This window comes from Podarcis tiliguerta (assembly GCF_965153285.1).
Source record: "Podarcis tiliguerta genome assembly, chromosome: 8".
Lineage (NCBI taxonomy): Eukaryota > Metazoa > Chordata > Lepidosauria > Squamata > Lacertidae > Podarcis > Podarcis tiliguerta.
Window position 1 is genome coordinate 19,018,945 of NC_139541.1, and position 19,580 is coordinate 19,038,524.

Genomic DNA, 19,580 nt, shown 5'->3' on the forward strand with positions numbered 1-19,580 from the left:
ACATATCAGACGACACAGCGATTCTTCCAAAGCAGTTCTTTATTTGTAAGCTGGAACAGAACTGAACTGTGGAGCTCAGTCAGCCTGCTTATATAGAGCTCCAGAACAATGTAACTGTTGCAACTTTCTAAAACTATCCAATCACTGAACGTCACTTTCGATCCTTCATTTGCATAACTATCTACAGTATCCCCCTGCTTGCCCAGGGTGAGAACTTCAGTACATAACACATTGTCACATTGTTGCGTAACCCGCCCTGGTACCTTCTGGTAAAAGGTGGGGCTGAAATCGAAGAGATCAAAATCTGCATCCGTATTTGGGACGGTTGTTCAATTTCTGTGCATTTGGACACCTCTTAAGGTGAACCACATTTTGCACGTCGGTCCTGAGATCGAGGAACCAGTTACTACTGACGTTTAGAAACAATGGGAAGCCATTTTGAAACAAGATGGTGGACCCAACCTTTTAGAACCACATTGGTTTTATCCAGATTTTGCGTGATGCTTCCTGAGATCATGGAGCTGGTTTTCGGCTACGTTTGGAAGAGAGGGCTGTCGATGGCTACTAGACATGATGTTTACGTTCTGCCTCTTTAGCTGGAGGCTGCAATGCTTCTGAATACCAGTTGCTGGAAACCCCAGGAGGGGAGAATCCTCAAATCTTGCTTGCTGCTTTGCCACAAGCATCTTGTCAGCCACTGTGTGAACAGGTATCTGGACGAGATGAGCCACTGGTCTGATCCGGCAGGCTCTTTTTGAGTTCTTAACTGGGTGCCATTTTGAATCAAGATGGCGGATTGAACCTTTCCAAATCCCACCGATTTTAAGCAAAACTCCGCTGTTTTTGTTCTGCTTCTTAGAACTCCCGAGTCACACTGGGCATGAGGCTTCTATATAATAAGAATAGTAAGAATAGCAGCGGTTGCTGGCATTGCCCTGGATCTCCTTGTTTTCTTTCTTTGATCCAGTGTTGTTTACCAGCTTGTGAAAGCAGAACAACCAGATGAAACTGATGCTCCTACTGGTCTCGGCCCACCCTGCCTTCCTAGAAGATGCCGGTCAATGAACAACACATTTCCTAACATGGAACATCCCCCCGATGAAATATTCCAAAGGGAAACTTCTGAATCTGGATTCTGCTTCTGCTTTCCATCCCACCATTTTCTCCTCCCCTCCTATACTCCCCCCCTTTTTTTTTTTGGAGCAGGGTGTCATTGCATAAATCGCCTCCCTGCTCCAGCTGCTGAGACACAGCTGGCTGAGCTGCCTCTCTCTCTCTCTCTCTCTCTCTCTCTCGCTTCCCTGAGCACAGCTGTTGGGCTGTCCAGTGGTGCCCCCCCCCTTTCTCCCTCCTCTGTTAACAGAAAATCACAGAGTAATATGAAACGGCTTGGCAGGAGCTGATTTTATTTTTTATAAAAAAAAGAAAATCCACTTGGCTCATCAAACCAAAGTTTAATGTAAAGTCTACTCTTCTCTTCCCTCCTGCCCCCCCCCCTCAACACTCCCCTCCAAATAGTTTTGTCAATTTCCAGCAAAGTTTGCTACTGCTGCAGACAACGGCCTGCATTGATTTCTCTCTTCCTTCCTTCCTGCTGTGTTGCATTGTTGTTTTTTAAATTAAAGTCAGGCATGGAGCATATGGAAAAGTTTTCCGCCGGCTTTTCTCGTGGCTTTCTACCAACGGAGAAGCAGAGAAGCCCTAAATGGCCTTGCATATTGAGTTTCTTATGCATTATTCCGCTCCTGGGTCTACTGGCTGCTCGGGAAGGTTTGCTTGAGACGAAAGCAAGAGAGACTGAGGTAAGATGCGGCCCGTTTTCTTCCAAATATTGTGTGCTGTTTTAATATCCTGCCTTCCACCCCACCCCAAATTAGCTCAAGGCGGTTGTTTCATCCTAACGACAGCCCTGTGGGGTAGGTTAGGCGGAGAGATTGTGACTGACCCAAGATTGTCCTGCTGGACAGGGCTTTGAACTCAGGTCTGCTGCATTTCACCATTTATTTTTCTTTGCTGTGTGGTCATATTCTATGGAATGGGAACTTTAATATTTGCGCATCTGTTACATTATATCTCATGGTGTTGTGGGTTTGTTTGTTTTTTTACAAGGAGGTCAAAGATTTGAACTCGGGTCCTGCATCCCTATCCACTGGGCAGAAGAGACGGCAAAGAATTCAAGTATTGCCTCTTCAAATTTCATTTTTAGATTCCTGGCATGGCAGAAAAAGCTTCTGGTGGGGTTAACAGTGGATGCTTAACTAGAAGTAAGGCCCACCGATTTAATTTATTACTCCACACACCTCTCAATTTTTTAATGGTTTCAACTACCTTGCAAGGTAGGTTACGTCGACAGACAGCAGCTGGCCCAAGATTGCCAACTGAGCTTTCAGGGCTGAGTGATGGGTTGAACCTCAGTTTCCCCAGACAATTACCCTCCGTGAATTAATTAGTCTTAAAGCCTTCCAGACTGATGACTATCAAAAATTCCACAGTTTAAAGGTACATTGTGTGAAGAAGTCCTTGCTTTTTGTCTGTCCTCAATCTTTTAACACCCAGCTCCTTGGGATGGCCCAAAAATCTAGTATTATGGAAGAAGGAATGGAGAAGCCTCTCCTAAACCATTTTCACCATACTTTGCAACATTTTTATACACCTCTATCCTGTCCCTCTATCTTGCCCACCTCTCGTCGCAAAGTCCAAATGCTGCAACCTTTCCTCATGGTGTGTGTGTGTGTGTGTGTGTGTGTGTGTGTGTGTGTCCACCCCCTTGATCCTTTTGGCTTCCTTTTTCAGAAGCTTTTCCATCTCTGTAAGATCCTTTTTTTTTGTGGGGAAGGGACCAAAAATTGAAGTTTCACACTCTTTCTTTCTTTCTTTCTTTCTTTCCTAAAGATTTGGGCGTGAGATCAGACTTTTGACCTACTTACAGAGGCATTGGAAAAGCACACGTCTGTGTGCCCTATATAAGTTTCAGGACAGATCCTAAGCTAGAGAAGCGTCTTGTTTCAATACGGCATTTCCCCTTCCTCGCTTCTGCAAGGGGTAGGACGTTTCAGAGCCGCCTGCTTTTGTGAAGAGAGTGCAGAATTGGGAGGGGAACCGAAGGATCATCTAGTCCAACCCCAGCTGCAACGCGCTGCTAATCAAGCCAGTTTATTACAACTACACAAAGGAGGCAAACAGACAAGGAGCTCAAGATAGCTCGCTCTCACTTCGCCACCCGCCATTTTTGCCTGACACCAACCCTGCAAGGTAGGGCAGGGCAGGGCTGAGAAGGAGCGACCGGCCCAAGATCACCCAGTGGGCTCTGTAGCCAAGTGGGGATTTGAATGGTGCAGGCTGGTCTATTAGGGCAAATGCAGTACTGCCCCACCAACCTCAGCCTGCCCTGGGGCAGCTCCTGATTGATATTTACTTCCATCCAATCCAGGGGGTGCCCCTGGCTGCCAGCTTCCTCCCCCTTGGTCTTGCCCCTTGTACAGCTCAACAGGGAGGAAGAGGCTGGGGACAAATGTAGACTTAGTTGGCTCAGCCAATAGTTGATCTGGCGCCACCTAGTGTTGGCCTCCCTACCTTCCAACCTACCAGCCTCCAGTGGGCACCAACCACCCCTGGATTTCAAGCCTGGTATTTAGAGACCAGGGACGCGGGTGGTGCTGTGGGTTAAACCACAGAGCCTAGGACTTGCCGATCGGAAGGTCGGCGGTTCAAATCCCTGTGACCTCCCATTGCTCAGTCCCTGCTCCTGCCAACCTAGCAGTTCGAAAGCATGTAAAAGTGCAGGTAGATAAATAGGTACCACTCCAGTGGGAAGGTAAACAGCATTTCCGTGCGCTGCTCTGGTTCGCCAGAAGCAGCTTAGTCATACTGGCCACATGACCCGGAAGCTGTATGCCAGCTCCCTCAGCCAATAAAGCGAGATGAGTGCCACAACTCCAGAGTCGGCCACGACTGGACCTAATGGTCAGGGGTCCCTTTACCTTTACCTTATTTAGAGACAGGCTGACAGCCTTGATGCTTAATATTTCCAGCTCCAAGCTCCTGAAAAAAGGACCCTGAAACACAAGAGTCTCTGAGGCTGCAACCAGAGAGCTGGCAGCCCTAAAAAAAGCCCATTTGTGCTTGGCTGCCTTCACTTTAAGGAACCAGCCAGCTCTTTCCCTGGCTCACAGACCTTTCCTGGAAAAAAACATGTGAGGCTGGGAGTTGGTTGGCATCATGTGGCAGAAGAGGCTGATGGGGCAGAAGGCAGGGAGCCCAACAGCAGGTGGCGCCAGAGCCAGTGAGGGGCAGAGCCTACTTAATTCGAGTTTTGTCCCTGAGACTAAAGAGGAGGAGGACGTTGGCAGTCAGGGCCACCCCCTGGACTTGGTGTAATAAAAAAGGCAGGCAAAATGAGGTTGGTGGGGCAGTGCCCCATTTGCCCTAATGGATCAGCCTCCACTGTGTGCAGCTCATGAGGGCTGTTCAGACCAAGAGCTGCGCACCTAGTGAAAGATCTTCTGAGTCCAACATCTCAACTAAGCCAGCTTGGCCTCAGCTCTAAGAGCTACCATTCCTGACAAGAGCTAGGGGAGAATACAAGGCAGGATCTGGCAGTTCCTTGTTTCTTTCCCTGTTGAGATCCAGAGCCCATTTCTCATGCTAGTTTAACCTTCAGGATTCCCTTTGCCCTGCAGAAGAGAGGAATACAAGAAGCTGGCTTTGTAGCAAGCCGTTGGTCCACCTAGCTACACTGACCGGCGGCAGCTATCCAGGGTTTCAGATTGGGGTCAGTTTACAAAAATGAAATTCTGGTCAGAGTTAGTTTTGCCCTCAAACCACCTTGTTCTCTACACTGTCACCTAGTGGCAGAATGGCGACATTAGCTTTTTCATAAAAGAAAGAGGCGTCCCTTATAGTCTTCTTTTAGCCTCCCAATTGAATGTCCTGTCTATTGGTATATCCGTAGCAGGGCATTTGTACATGGTTCTCCCTCCATTTTATCCTCACAACAACCCTGTGAGGTAGGGTAGGGTGAGAGACAGTGACGGGCCCTCGGATGTGGAAGTAAGAAGGCTTTGTTTTCCTTTTCACTCTGTGATCATCACAGGCAGCACAGTTTCCGTTCAGTTCATCTTCCACCAAAAGCCAGGTTATTAGTCTCACTGTCCACTGTGGCAAAATCACATGGCTTCCATAATTAATAGTGTAAATGATGTTACTCCACCCCCATTCATTCAATTGCAAATTGGGCAGTGAGGGGGCGAGTAATAAATTACGTATTGTTTGCAGATGGAACAACATCTTGTTTGCAGACCAAGCAAAAACAGCGGATTCTGATTGTATTTGCTGGATTGATTTCCTTTCTGGCCACGGAACGATTTTTCTGTTTCAGTTTTCATCCGAACTCTGTGACATTCCTACCCACAGTCTTCCCAGTGTGAATCATGGCTGAGTTGGGTCCATCACTCTAACCGCTTCACCACGCTGCCTCTCACGTAACGGGGACCCAACCCAGAGGCTTTGGTGCAGAGCTGGCGTGCTGAGCTCTCCTCCTGACCTGCTTGGCTTGGCTTTTTTAAGGCAGATCCTGCTCTTCATGGTTTTCCTCCTGGAATTCCCCCTGCTCTCCGAGATGGCAAATTTCCACCCCATCCCCATAGCCGGAAGAAACGCTACACGCTCACGCCAGGTCACCTGAAGTGGGACCACTTCAATCTCACGTACAAGTAAGGCCAGGATTTGTAGAAATACTAATAGTTTTGGGGGTGGGGTCAAATACTTACCGTATTTTTCGCTCTATAAGATGCACCAGACCACAACACGCACCTAGTTTTTGGAGGAGGAAAACAAGAAAAAAAATATTCTGAATATCAGAAGCCAGAAGAGCAAGAGGGATCACTGTGCAGTGAAAGCAGCAATCCCTCTTGCTGTTCTGGCTTCTGGGATAGCTGCGCAGCCTGCATTCGCTCCATAAGACGCACACACATTTCCCCTTTTTAGGAGGGAAAAAGTGAGTCTTATAGAGCAAAAAATACGGTAATTTTTGCAATGGATTTTCTCTGTTAAATTACATCTACGCCCGTTGTTTTTACAAATGCATATGCATTCTTCTGCATACCTCAAATACTCATATTTTTGCACTTTTTGTGGGGCTCGGCAAACTGTGTCAGAGGCATGGGAATTTCAAAGTATAACCGCATTTTGATTTGGCTAACCCTGGAGGAAGTGCAAATTAGTGTTTGTTTGGGGAAAATACGTTGCAATGTAAATTTCTCTCCCCTTTCCTGGTTTGAATACTGGTTTCTGGGAAGGGGTGGAAATGATAAAGGGGAGGGCTCTGTCTTCCATCCACACAGGCAATGCTTACTTTCCATTCGGACAAGGAAGCCTAGTGGGAGGGGAAATGGAATAGAATGTGCTGGAAAGGGGCATGGCTGGCTGCAGTTCTGAAGACTTGGAGGGCCATGGTTTCCCAGCCCTGGTCTAGGCTGCAAGTCAATGTTTCAAACAGGAGGTGTTGGGATTTAACCTGGCACCCTTTGCAGGGATCTGTGAGGGGGGCCCCCCCATCTCTCTCTGTTTTTTAATATAATTTTTATTTATGATTTTCAATTCTATACATTTTACAGTCATTTTAACATTTCAAAACTCAACTTCCTTCCCCCTCTTTCTGTGGTTCCTTAAATTTATTTATTTTTATTTTCTGCATATTCCAAATTAACTTACTCATTTATTCATCTATTTAAATATACATTCTTATAAAACTGCAGGTTATTACAATAACCCTGCCTGTGTCCTTATCTGTTTACAGTTTATTTGCAAATATCCAATAAACCATTTCCATTCTTTTATTTAAAAGTTTCTTATCTTGATTTCTTATTTTTCCGGTAAGTTTCGCCATTTCTGCATATTCCGTAAGTTTGTGTTATTCATTCTTCTTTCATTGGGATGACTTCTTCTTCTTTCCATTTTTGGGCAAGTAACATTCTTTCTGCTGTCATCGCATACATGAATAGATTTCTATACAGTTTGGGTAGTTCTTTCCCTATAATTCCCAACCTCCATCTCTCTCTGTATGTGATACTATGTGATCTTCTAAGTCTGGGTGTGGCTGAACAGCCATTTCTGGTCGCGATCCCTCTGGTCTCTATTAGCTCAAACAGTTCCAAAGCTGCCTCTTATTTTCATTCCAATTCCATTTCCTTCCAGGATTCTGTCTTTTCCTAGGAACATCATCAACGAGAGCCAGACAAGGAAGGGCCTGTCTGCTGCTTTCCGCATGTGGAGCGAAGTCTCCCCCTTCAGCTTTCGAGAGGTGCCGCCAAGGGCAGCCAGTGACCTAAAAATTGGTAGGGGTTCCTCTTATAGCAGGGGCGCGGGTGGCGTTGTGGGTTAAACCACAGAGCCTAGGACTTGCCGATCAGAAGGTCGGCGGTTCGAATCCCCACAACGGGGTGAGCTCCTGTTGCTCGTTCCCAGCTCCTGCCAACCTAGCAGTTCGAAAGCACCCCAAAAAGTGCAAGTAGATAAATAGGTACTGCTCCGGGGGGAAGGTAAATGGTGTTTCCGTGCACTGTTCTGGTTCGCCAGAAGCAGCTTAGTCATGCTGGCCACATGACCTGGAAGCTGTACGCCAGCTCCCTCGGCCAATAAAGCGAGATGAGCGCCGCAACCCCAGAGTCGGCCACGACTGGACCTAATGGCCAGGGGTCCCTTTACCTTTTACCTCTTATAGTGCTGGTTTCAGAAGAAAACTCTGAAAGAGTGATGGGGGGGGTGAAAACCCACAGCAACCCCGCTGAGAACTGAACATGCTCACTGGTTACAGAATGCTTTGTGTCAGGATGGAGGGAGAACAAGGAAGATGGAATGGAGTGCCCTAGCAGAGGGCATGGTTGGCTGGAACATACAAGGTGTGACCAGAAAGTTCGGTGAATGGTCACAGAAATTGTATAGCAAGAAATATTCAAACTTTACAGGCCTTCAAAGTAGGCCCCCTCAGATACAATGTACTGTTGACAACATTCGTAGAACTGTTGGAAACTTCTGGAGAAGTCCTTTTTTCATACTGCTTTCAGTTCCCTCGTCACAGCTGCTTGGATGTTTGAAATGTTGGAAAATCTGTACCCTTTTAGTGCAGATTTCAGTTTTGGAAAAAGAAAGAAATCCAGTGGGGGACAGATGGGAAGAATATGGAGGGTGGGAGAACTCAGTAACATCAGTAACGATTTCACGTGGACTATGCAAATCTTCCGCCATCATTCAGACGGACAAACTCAATAATTCACGAACTCTGTTGACATTTGCCGCCGTTCAGCTCGTCGACAGTCTGCCTGACTGAGGGTCATCTTCAAAGGTTTGCTGCCCATCACGGAAATGCTTAAAGCACTCATACACTGTCTTTCGAGCTACAGCGTCATCTCCGTAAACAATTGTGAGCATTTCGTGGGTTTCCGAGGATCATTGTATGTTTGAATACTTCTCGCTGTCCGATTTCTGTGAACATTCACCGAACTTTCCGGTCACACCTTGTAGAACAGCACTGCAACATTTTGTTGGAAGTTTTGATATGGGGAAAGGGCACAGCTCAGTGGTTTTGCACTAGGAAGGTCCCAGGGTCTATCTTGGGGATTCTCCAGGTATGGCAGGGAAGACTCCCTGTCTCCAACCCTTGAGAGCCATTGGCGGTCTGTGTGGATGATGCTGAGCCAAATGGACCAATGGTCTGACTCGGACCATTAGCGCTTACTCTGGCTCCCACTGCAGGCGTTTGAAACCAAGGGCCCATGACACCAGCCACAATCCGTATCCATCCTGATGTTTCTTGAGAAGTGCTCCTGTTTGATGCCATTTCCCTCAAACCAGCTTCTGCATTTTAAGACACGGATGTGTGTACAACCTCAGTATTAGGCAGCCACCTTGTCCGTTCACCCTGTCTTAGTGAGGACAGTGATGTTTGCTTCCTTGCACATATATTTCCATGACCCTAGGACATTTGGAATCATCGCAGTAGAAACAAGAAGTATGGACCTCGGCACTCGCTGAAAAATTAACTAAGGAAGTCAAGGCATTACCCAGAAATATAACTTTATGGCATTATTTTCTTACACACACAACAGGCTTCCACTCAGTGTTTTCCCACAAAGAAACTGCATTTGGAGGGTGCAGTGGGAAGAGGGCATTGTTGGATGTGGGGGATTTCATTTACTTTGAAAAATCAATAAAATATTTTCCCTTTCGAGGGCAGACTAAGGCTGGTGGGAAACTGCCTCCTTGGCCCTAACGGACCAGCTTCCACCGTTATTAAGAGATCCCATTTCATCATTTTCATTTCTCCCCAGGCTTCTATTCCATAAACCATACAGACTGCTTGGAGTCCAGTATCCACCACTGTTTTGATGGGACAACGGGAGAGCTTGCCCACGCCTTTTTCCCTCAGACAGGCGAGATCCATTTTGACGACCATGAATACTGGATTGTGGGCAACACGAGGTTCAGCTGGAAAAAGGGTAAGGGAATCACGTGTCTCGATTCTTGAGGCCGACGTCATCGTGGGTAACATTTGGTGCCATTTCGCTGCCTTTCCTCATGGAATTTACACATAGCTGCTCTTGTGTGTGATTTTGCAGGTGCTTTCTGGGTTTCTTTATTTATTTTTTATAAAAACAAGTTTCCAGTCCCTTTGGCCCTGCAAAATATGCTTTCTTTCCCTGAAAAAAATTCTGGACACTGCAGTTTTATCGGGGGTTTCTGGGACTACATTGCCCATAGTTATTGAGAGAAAGGATGTGCTTTGAATATGCTCTGAATATACTGTGTGAACTCAGCCTTGTCGCATACATTATGCAAATATACTCAGTCATAATAAATGCATATACAGGTCACAAGATTTCTCAGTCACTCAGAGGCTGCCTACAATCCTTCAGAGTACACCCCCCTGCAAAAGATCCTGGGAACTGTAGTTTGTTCAGGGTGCTGGGAATTGTAGCTCTGTGAGAGGCAAATTAAAGTTCCCAGGATTCTTGGGGACAGGGGACATTGGAATATGCTTTAAGCCTATAATGGGTACACAGCCTCACTTTCTTTTCAGCACAGATATTTTTAAAATATCGATTTATTTTTATTCTTGTCTGGAGAGGCCTGTAAGGCTCCTTACACTGTTTGGTTGGGAGTGGGAACTGTTAAAAACAAAAGGCTGCCTGCAATCCTCTTGAGTGGTTTGCTAGACAATTAAGATGTGCCCAGACTCTTCCCATGAGGAGCATCAAAGCTTTCTGATGCGTTGACCTTCCTTGGGGTTGACTTAGATTAGACAGCTTCCCCCCCCCCCCCCCCCGGTTCCACGTCTGTCTTGCCAGACATCAGGGGGAGAAAAATGTCTGCGACGTGAGCTGACGAAGGAGTTCTGCACACAGAATGTTCCAGATTTAGGGGTAGCCGGTCCAGATTCAGTTTTCGGTGACTCAGTGGGGCTGCTGCAACCACAGTTGCACAAACCATTCCCACCCCAGCTTAGAGCCAGGCAGTTGTGCTATCAGTGGGGAGAGGTTTTGCCTTGTTCCTTCCCTTGATTTCTCGTCCAAAAGAAAAGAAAAGGGGGGGGGGAGGGCTGTTTACATTTTTGTTCACTTGGATCACCAGATTTCCTGCAGACGTGGACATTTTGTGGGCAGCAGATGCCTCCATTACGGACCGGGTTGCTCTTTTAAAAAGCTCCACTTGACATTAAATTCTAAGCAAATGGGTCTTTAATAGGGACGGGAAGTGTCTGCAACAATTGTTGTCCCCACCGCAGCCTAGCCACCTTTATTTTTTCAAACCTCCCAATTTTTTAACCCTACAACAGTCCTCACAGTGTGACCAGATGGAGAATTTGGACACATACCAGAACTTCAGGCCCTCCTAGTGTCCCTATTTTCCAGGGACGTCCCTGATTTAGAAAAGCCGCCCTGGTTTCTGATTTGATCCAGAAATGTCCTGCTTTTCCTTAGGATGCCCCTATTTTCATTGGAAATCTTGGAGGGTATCCGACCCCTGAGTCATCTGAAGGCAGCCCTGTATAGGGAAGTTTTTTAAAAGTGTTTAATATTTTATTATGTTTTTATATATGTTGCTCAGAGTGCTGCGGCAACCCAGTAAGATGTGTGGGGTATAAATTATAATTATGGAATTGGGACATCACTATTTTCATCAGAGAAATGTTGGAGGGTATGGGACTTTAGATTGGTGCACCTGACACAGATCAAATAGCGTGGCAAATCTGCTTTTGTTTTTAAAAATCAACTTTGGCGGTTAAGAAAGCTACAGGGATATGTGTTGAAAAATTTGCAGTGGGTGAATGATTAATGGGGAGACATGCACAGTGGTACCTCGGGTTACAGATGCTTCAGGTTACAGACTCAGCTAACCCAGAAATAGTACCTCAGGTTAAGAACTTTACCTCAGGATGAGAACAGAAATTGTGCGGCGATAGCGGGAGGCCCCATTAGCTAAAGTGGTACCTCAGGTTAAGAACAGTTTCAGGTTAAGAATGGACCTCCAGAACAAATTAAGTCCTTAACCCGAGGTACTACTGTAAAAGTAAATTGGGATGAGTGCTCAGGGCTTCTTTTCAGCTAGAACTCACTAGAACTTAGTTCTGGCACCTCTCAGGTGGGTGCCATTGCCATTATAAGAGGAGGTGTTCATGGTGGGTTCCAGCACCTCTTTTTCTAGAAAAACAGCACTGTGTGCAACCGCCCTGTAAACAAATGAGAGTGAACGTGCAATAAAGCCTGGAAATAGTCTAACCGCCTCATAACATTGGTGCAAGCAGGTCAGGATGAATGCTGGAGACAGAAGAGAAATATGGGTCAGACTGCATTTAAAGGTGAACTTTCCTAATTCACACCGTTATTGCTAAGAGCTCTCAGAGCTGTTGGGAAGCCCTTCTTCCCCTCCCAGAGCTACAATTCCCAGAGTTCCCTGGTAAGAGAGATTGCCTGTTATGCCGCCTTGGGAATTGTAGTTCTGTGAGGGAAGATTTCTCCTCACAACTCTCCACGTCCCTTAACAAATGACAGTTCCCAGAATTCTTTGGGGGCGAAGCCATGACTGTTGAAAGTAGTATTGCAGTGCTTTAAACTTATGGTGCGAAGGTGGCCTTAAGTTTTATCTACTGGAAAAGTGAAGCTAACCTTTGCCCTCGTCCTTATTGCTTGCTTTGTTTTATGGTTCAACTTCCCATGACGGGGTTGACTGCTAGGCTCATAGGAGACCCCCTGCTTGCCAGGTCCAAAGAGACAAAACCAGCCCACAAAATTCAGGTCATAAGTTCCTGGGTTGTGGTTTCCAAGCATGAGGTGGGTTGCTCTGACCAGTAGAAACCCTCCATTAAAACCCAGAGCCGTGAAATCACCGGAGGGGAATGCACTTAACTGCCGGCTCTCACATCTTTCTGCTTCCACGCACAGATTTGCTGAGGTGCCGGACCTTGTGAAATGTGAATGACTGGCTTCCACCTCTGAAAGTCTATCTACATTCTGGCTTGATAGGGAAGGATTTCCCATGTGTCCTGTCTTGACATGGCTTTGCAAGCATGTTTCGTATTTGAGTGAAAATAGAAAGGTGTTGCATCACCTTGGGGTTTATTGTGCGTAAACACCGGCTGGATCTATACTGATTTGTAAAAACGCTTTAAATAAAGTTACACAGCTCTCAATGCAATGTTACACTGATGGTTTTAAATTGTTCTGCAGAGCCTTCTGGTGTCACATGTTTAGAACACATTTATAATGTTTTTACTGACAGTACAGATTAGTTCACCGCCATCACCACAGATTTCACAATTCTTCCACTTTGGGCCAAGGGTGTGGGGGGGAGGGAATGGACATTTTAAAGATTGCTTCTTGCCAACAAGGCATCTTGTCTCCAAATAAGATTGATAAAACCCAACTGGTAGATTGTAAAAGGTATTGCTTGGCTTGCTCTCCATCCAACTCTCCTGACTGCTTTTTGTGGTGAAAAGGTGGCATCAACCCGAACTCGGAACCCCGGTGTGTGAGCATCATTGTGATCTCAGGTTGAAATTGGATTGCACTGAGCTAGGTGGACCCAATGGTCTGATCTGGCGAAAGGTGGCTTTGTACATCTGGTTGGTGCTCTGGTCTGTTGCGTTATTGATTTAAGGACACTGATTTTTTTCCCCCACCTTTCTATCTCCCTCTCTCTTTCTAGGCGTTTGGCTTACAGACCTGGTCCACGTTGCAGCCCATGAAATCGGCCACGCTTTGGGCCTCATGCACTCCCTGGACCCCAATGCCTTGATGCACATCAACGCCACCCTGACTGGGAAAAACACCATTTCGCAGGACGAGATGTGGGGGATCTTCCGCCTTTACGGTGAGCGAGAGCATTGTTGGCTGCAAGAAGGGAAAGCAAGGACTCAACCAGCAGTTGCATGGTTAAGCACTGTTAGCTCTTCTGCTGCCCTGTCCCTTCACGCAATGCTGCATGTGCAAATTGGCCAGAGAGGTGAGAGTGGAGACCAGCTTCCTGCTCAGTGGCAATGGTGGCCCCCTGGAGGAGGGGTTAAAAAGCCCTGGGTTCAGGCAGGGGAGGGGGTTCTTAGAGGTGGGAGGCTGCAAAGGGGCTAGATGATGAGCTTATAGGGGCCAAATGTTATGTTAAAGGTAAAGGTAAAGGGACCCCTGACCATTAGGTCCAGTCGTGACCAACTCTGGGGTTGCGGCGCTCATCTCGCTTTACTGGCCAAGGGAGCCGGCGTACATCTTCCGGGTCATGTGGCCACATGACCAAGCCGCTTCTGGCGAACCAGAGCAGAGCACAGAAATGCCGTTTACCTTCCCGCCGGAGCGGTACCTATTTATCTACTTGCACTTTGACATGCTTTCAAACTGCTAGGTTGGCAGGAGCAGGGACCGAGCAACAGGAGCTCACCCCGTCGCGGGGAATCGAACCACCGACCTTCTGATCAGCAAGCCCTAGGCTCTGTGGTTTAACCCACATCACCATCCTCGTCCCATAAATGTTATGTTACGTTATTTTATTTTTAAAAAGTCATTTCATTTCTATCTTGCCTTTCTCTAAGTTGCTCATGGTGACATACAATTTATTTATTTATTAACTTTATAATCCTGCCGTTTCTCCAAAAAGGAGGCCAGAGTGGCAAGCAGCAAGTGATAAAACAATTTTAATAAAATTAACACTTTAAAATTAGAGCGTGGTGCTGATAATGCCAAGGTTGCAGGTTCGATCCTGTATGGGACAACTGCATATTCCTGCATTGCAGGGGGTTGGACTAGATCAGGGGTCAGCAAACTTTTTCAGCAGGGGCCTGACCACTGTCCCTCAGACCTTGTGGAGGGCTGGACTATATTTTGGAAAAAAATATGAAGGAATTCCTATGCCCCACAAGTAACAGAGATGCATTTTAAATAAAAGTACACATTCTACTCATGTAAAAACATGTTGATTCCCGGACCATCTGTGGGCCAGATTTTGAAGGCGATTGGGCTGGATCCGGCCCCCGGTCCTTAGTTTGCCTACCCCTGGACTAAATGATTTCAGGGTCCCTTTTAACTCTGCAATTCTGATTCCTCTAGGAAAACACCTTTTAAACAATTCCAACACACATGGCAGGCTGTATGTGGCTCCCCCTCCATTTTATTCTCACAACAACCCTGTGAGGTAGGCTAGAGTGAGAGACAGGGACTGGCCCCAAGCTAGCCCTGCAAGGAGATCTTCACGGCTGTGTGGTGGGATTTGAACCCTGGTCTTCCAGGGACCTAGAGTCTGGCACTCTAACCACTACACAAAGCTGCCTTCTTGAGTGCCAGCCTGCCCGTCTCTTTGCTGCTTCCCTGCAGAAACGTGTTTACATCAGTGGCTCCCGCTTCTCTCCTGAAAGCAGCATTTATCCCTGCAGGCTTGCACCACACGCCTTCAGTTTGGAAGTTGCTGGCTCCAACTTCCCCAGATTTCCTGAGGCTGGGCCTCTGAAAACTAGTATTGGGGAGAGAAAATGATACGTTTCTGGTCCATCATAGAAATTCTGTGAAATGCTATATTTACAGCGGAGGGTGAGGTGGGGTGAGGAGAAAACGGCCTGATGAGAACATAGCTCTGGCAGCGGAGAGATCAGAAACCAGCCTTGTTTTCCTACAGTTTGAAAAAAAGGTTGAATTGGCATTGCCGTCGAAGGACTGCTTTCTGTGCCAAGCCTGTGCCACCTTCCCAGTCGCACGTTTCGCTCCTTCTAATAACAAGTGCCCATAACTGTGAAGCCAAAATGTGCTTCAGCTGAGCTTGATTTTCTTTCCTTCTTTTTTTTTGGGGGGGGGGGTGTTGTTCTAATGTATTATATGATCTTAGCCTTGCTTTATGCAGCCAGGTTCAACCGGGGTGGGAGGCATTTTTGCAGCCCCAAGGGCCGGCATTGTCTCCTAGGGCCACCTGCCAGAAGTGGGTGGGGCCAGAGGAAAAAAGTAGGCGGAGCAATGGATGCATGACTCTTAACCCTTTATGCAGCAAGATTCTTCTTACATTCTGGTGACGTGGCAGGTTTTCACATACAGTGGTACCTCGAGTTACATATGCTTCAGGTTACATATGCTTCAGGTTACAGACTCCGCTAACACAGAAATATTACCTCGGGTTAAGAACTTTGCTTCAGGATGAGAACAGAAATTGTGCTCCGGCAATGCGGCGGCAGCAGGAGGCCCCATTAGCTAAAGTGATGCTTCAGGTTAAGAACGGACCTCCAGAACGAATTAAGTACTTAACCCAAGGTACCACTGTATATTTGTAAATATGCTTCTTCCACTCAAGCCATCCACCCTCCAAGCATGCTTTTTCAACTGTTGGAGCAAAGAAAAATTAAAGACTCGGCTGAAAGATCAGCTACCTTGGACTCCACCTCTACAAAGTTTTTCATGCTGGCTAGTTGCTACAGGAACCATTACCCAGTAACTAGTGCCTTGAGCTTGCTTTCTTCCACCTCCCTCCCCATATCTTTTCCTTTTATGCTATTTCATAAGCCTGAAGGCATGGGCTGTCTTACCACTGATATCTGTAAGTCACACATGTATAGCCGTTCTCAGCTGAAAAGCAGGATTAAAAAAATGCTTCCAATACGTAAATATGTGGGTACAGTTCCGTTGACAGGACCAACATCGGTTGAAATCAAAGTGCACAAAGTTCAATCAGCTTTTAAAAAGTTTTTATTGCCACCGTTAATGAATCTTCCTATTTTAGGCTGTAAAGATCGAATCTTCATATGTCCTTCATGGTCTCAGAAAGGCTACTGCAGAACGCGCAGGAAGTTTATGAAGAAAAATTGTCCGTATAGCTGCGGCTTTTGCTCAGGTAATGAATATACTTTGCTTTGAATCTAGCATTCAAGGATATCTGCTTCTAAAAGGGATATATAATATATTTATAAGCAGTAGACGCTAGGGGAGAATGCTCTTTTGCTAGGCTGATAGCTTGGCCTGTCCAGGATAATGGGCTGATATTTTATTAATGGCAGCTAATGACAGGCCACATTCTCCTGATAGCTGGGAGTCTCTCTCTGGTGTTTGGAATGCAACATCCAAGAGAGTTTAGGAAGATGGGATGCCTCGTGGGAAGCGATTCATAAATGATAATATGATCATGTATTTTTTAATAGAATATTTATATACCTTTACTCATTTTTTAAAAAAAATCCGAGTGGTTTACAACAACCACCCATGAAGCCATTAAAACATTTAAGATCAAATATCGGATAACTGCTGTTTGTTAATTGCCTGCTTAAGCCTGGAGGCATAGAAAAGTTTTCAGCAGGCATTTAAAAGTTGAAAAACAAGGTGCCTGATGAATCTCTATGGGCTGAGTTCCCACATGACTGGGCCAATGACACTAAAGGCTGCATTTTGTGTTGATTTCAAATCAGCATCACTGATTGGGGGAATGACCAGCTATGCTCCTGCAGCTTATCAAGCCAGGATATAAGGGCTCATGTTGTCCCTGAGCTGTTTAGGGCTTTGTTAAGAAAAGGCCCTTGAACCTGGCTCAGTAACAGTTGCTTCAGGGATTCTTATGTGATTCTTGCATTGCAGCGGGGGTTGGACTAAATGATCCTTGGGGAGCCTTTCAACCCAGTGTTTTTTACACTGGCTGGCAGCAGCTCTTCAGGTTTTCAGATTGGGGTCTCTCTCAACCCTGCTGGGGATTGAACCTGGGACCTTCTGCATGCAAGGCTGATGCTCTAACCACTGAACTCCAGCCCTTCCCCAAGATTCTTCGATTTTCAAAATTAGTAAGACGACAGTAGGAAAACAATCATGTAATCCTAAATCTGTAGCTCGAAGCTGACAATATGTCCTTTTTGTTTTGCTCTCCCTTCCTTGTTCTGCCGGCAGAATTCCCGTTCCCAACGGTGATGCCGACGCCACTTCCCCCGAGGATGAAAACGAGGATTGTTCCCGAAGGCAGGAACGTTACCTTCCGCTGTGGCCAGAAGATCATTCATAAAAAAGGCAAAGTTTAGTAAGTAATCTCACTTGGGGCTGAGCCAGACCATGCATGCATGTCTCTCTAACTTTTTGGTTTGGAATGTGTGTCTGTATGTGATCTTTGGGAATCATTAGAATTGTGCAGTTGGAAGGAATCCCAAAACTCATCTAGTCCAAAGTGGGTTACCTTGAATTAGGGACAACCAGCACCAGGGGTTACATAGAAAGCTGACTTATACTGAGTCAACCATTCCTTGGTTCCAGTCACCCTCTTTTGCGCATGTCCCAGCTTGTCGATACCCTCCTTAAAATGAGGCGCCCAGAACGCGACACAGGACTCTAAGGCATGGTTAAAGGGATCAAACATGGTGAATATCAATCTTCCCCTCTTGCTTTTCCCACACACAGCTGGTATAAAGAGAAGGAGCTTCTGGAATACTCCTATCCGGGATACCTGTCTCTGAATGACGACCACATGAGCATCATAGCCAACGTCATCAATGAAGGGACCTATACTTGTGTAGTGAAGAAAAAGTCTCAGATCCTCACCACGTATTCTTGGAGGGTCAGGCTGAAGCACTAGCAGGGAAGCCTTTGCAAAGGACTTTGGTAAAACCCAAGTGGTTCTGTCCCATGTTGGGTTTCCTCTTTTCCGCCTGTCGTTTTGTATATCTAACTTTCAGCAGTGCACCCGATCTTAAAAACGGCAAAGCCCATCCACAGGTGTGGCTTGGGCAATGTGTGGGGAGGCTGGGCCTTCCTCCCCAACTGCTTCCAAAAGGAGATGAGTACAAAATTCATCTGTTCTGTATATTTTAGTTTTAGCAGGTCAAAGAGATGGGAGGTAGAATGGCTGTTTTGTTTATCTTGCTACCGTTACGAAAAGAATGTCTGTAAAATGTATGGGGGACCCAAACAAAGCCCACACACCTGTGGACATCTAGGTCTGGGGAGGTCCCAACAGCTTTGGGAAGTGGAAATGTCTAGTGGCTACCAGATGGAGAATAACTGAAATGTCACCTTGGTAATAAATTCAGCTGCAACATTGCTATTGCTGCAGTTAATATTGATTTTCCTTACAAAAGCGATGAAATGATAAGATGTAGAAGCAGGTGTGGGGGAATCTTTAGCCCTCCAGTTGTTGCTGTGCTACAACTCCCTGCTTGCTGGTGGGAACTGTAGTTCAGGGGCACTTGAAAATGCTACGCAGCTCCTAGGTGTAAAGATCGCGTATTCCTCAGAGTAACAAAAAAGATTTATCCACCGTGAGCCATCAACTCTCTGATTTGCTTTCTGTGATGGCGACTCAAGGAAGCTTATTAGACGCTGTCAAATTCCTTGCATATGTTGCGATGCACTTATCCGTCGGTTGAGCCTCTTGAAGAGCTGTCTACAGCTTCTGGAAAGCTAAAGGACAGTTGATCCTCTAGGAATTTCACTGGTAAATTACTGCGGTTCTCCTGTTTGAATAAAGTGCTTCCTGACTCTGCCGTCATTCTTGTCGTTGATGTAGAAATTATGCTGCCCGCAAATCCTTCTAAGAGAAAACCAGGTGCCCCCAATAAATTAGGTTAAGAGATCAATGGCAGACAGCTGCATGTTTGCGTTAAAACCCTTCTTGACCTATAATTACCCCACCCTCTTGCATTCGCGAAGCCATCGAAATGAATCGCAGTACATAATCATCCATAGAGGGAATAGTCCCCCCCCCCCCTTCCAGCTTCAGTCAAAAGGATCAGACATACAGACAGCTGGCTTCCCTCTGGCGGCAGAATATCTGCGAAAGCATGGGGTTGTATCTAACGTTTTTATTTATTAGCCCCAACCCAAAGCAACTTACAAACAAACAAGCGAACAAGTCCCAGGTCACATCCATACCACAGATCTAACACACATTTCGAGTATATAGATTCCCCCTGCCCAAGAACTACAGTTCCCAGCAGCCTTAAGAAACAGCAGTTCCCAGGATTCTTTGGGGGAAGCTGTGTGGTATGGGTGTGGCCCTAATCAGAATAGACCCACTAAAATTAATCAGCCTGACTAAGGTCTATTGATTTCAATGGGCCTACTCTGACTACAACACCCAGTTTATGAGGACAT

The 19,580-nt window shown here is 46.2% G+C and overlaps 1 protein-coding gene across 3 annotated transcripts in view; it reads left to right on the forward strand.

Moving 5' to 3' along the window:
- MMP23B (matrix metallopeptidase 23B) overlaps nt 1-18,970 on the forward strand; it is a 28,623-nt gene extending 9,653 nt beyond the window's left edge. For 2 of the 3 annotated variants that reach the window (XM_083454145.1, XM_083454146.1), the window contains exons 2-9: nt 1,626-1,802; nt 5,566-5,711; nt 7,195-7,334; nt 9,327-9,494; nt 13,201-13,365; nt 16,240-16,350; nt 17,388-17,514; nt 17,889-18,970. In XM_083454145.1, the coding sequence (XP_083310271.1) occupies nt 1,632-1,802; nt 5,566-5,711; nt 7,195-7,334; nt 9,327-9,494; nt 13,201-13,365; nt 16,240-16,350; nt 17,388-17,514; nt 17,889-18,063 (1,203 nt within the window). In that variant the 5' untranslated portion in view covers nt 1,626-1,631 and the 3' untranslated portion in view covers nt 18,064-18,970. Of the gene's footprint in view, nt 1-251; nt 1,803-5,565; nt 5,712-7,194; nt 7,335-9,326; nt 9,495-13,200; nt 13,366-16,239; nt 16,351-17,387; nt 17,515-17,888 lie in introns of those variants that run through there. The other variant, XM_083454144.1, reaches the window with a different exon arrangement.
- Nucleotides 18,971-19,580: the final 610 nt, after the last annotated feature.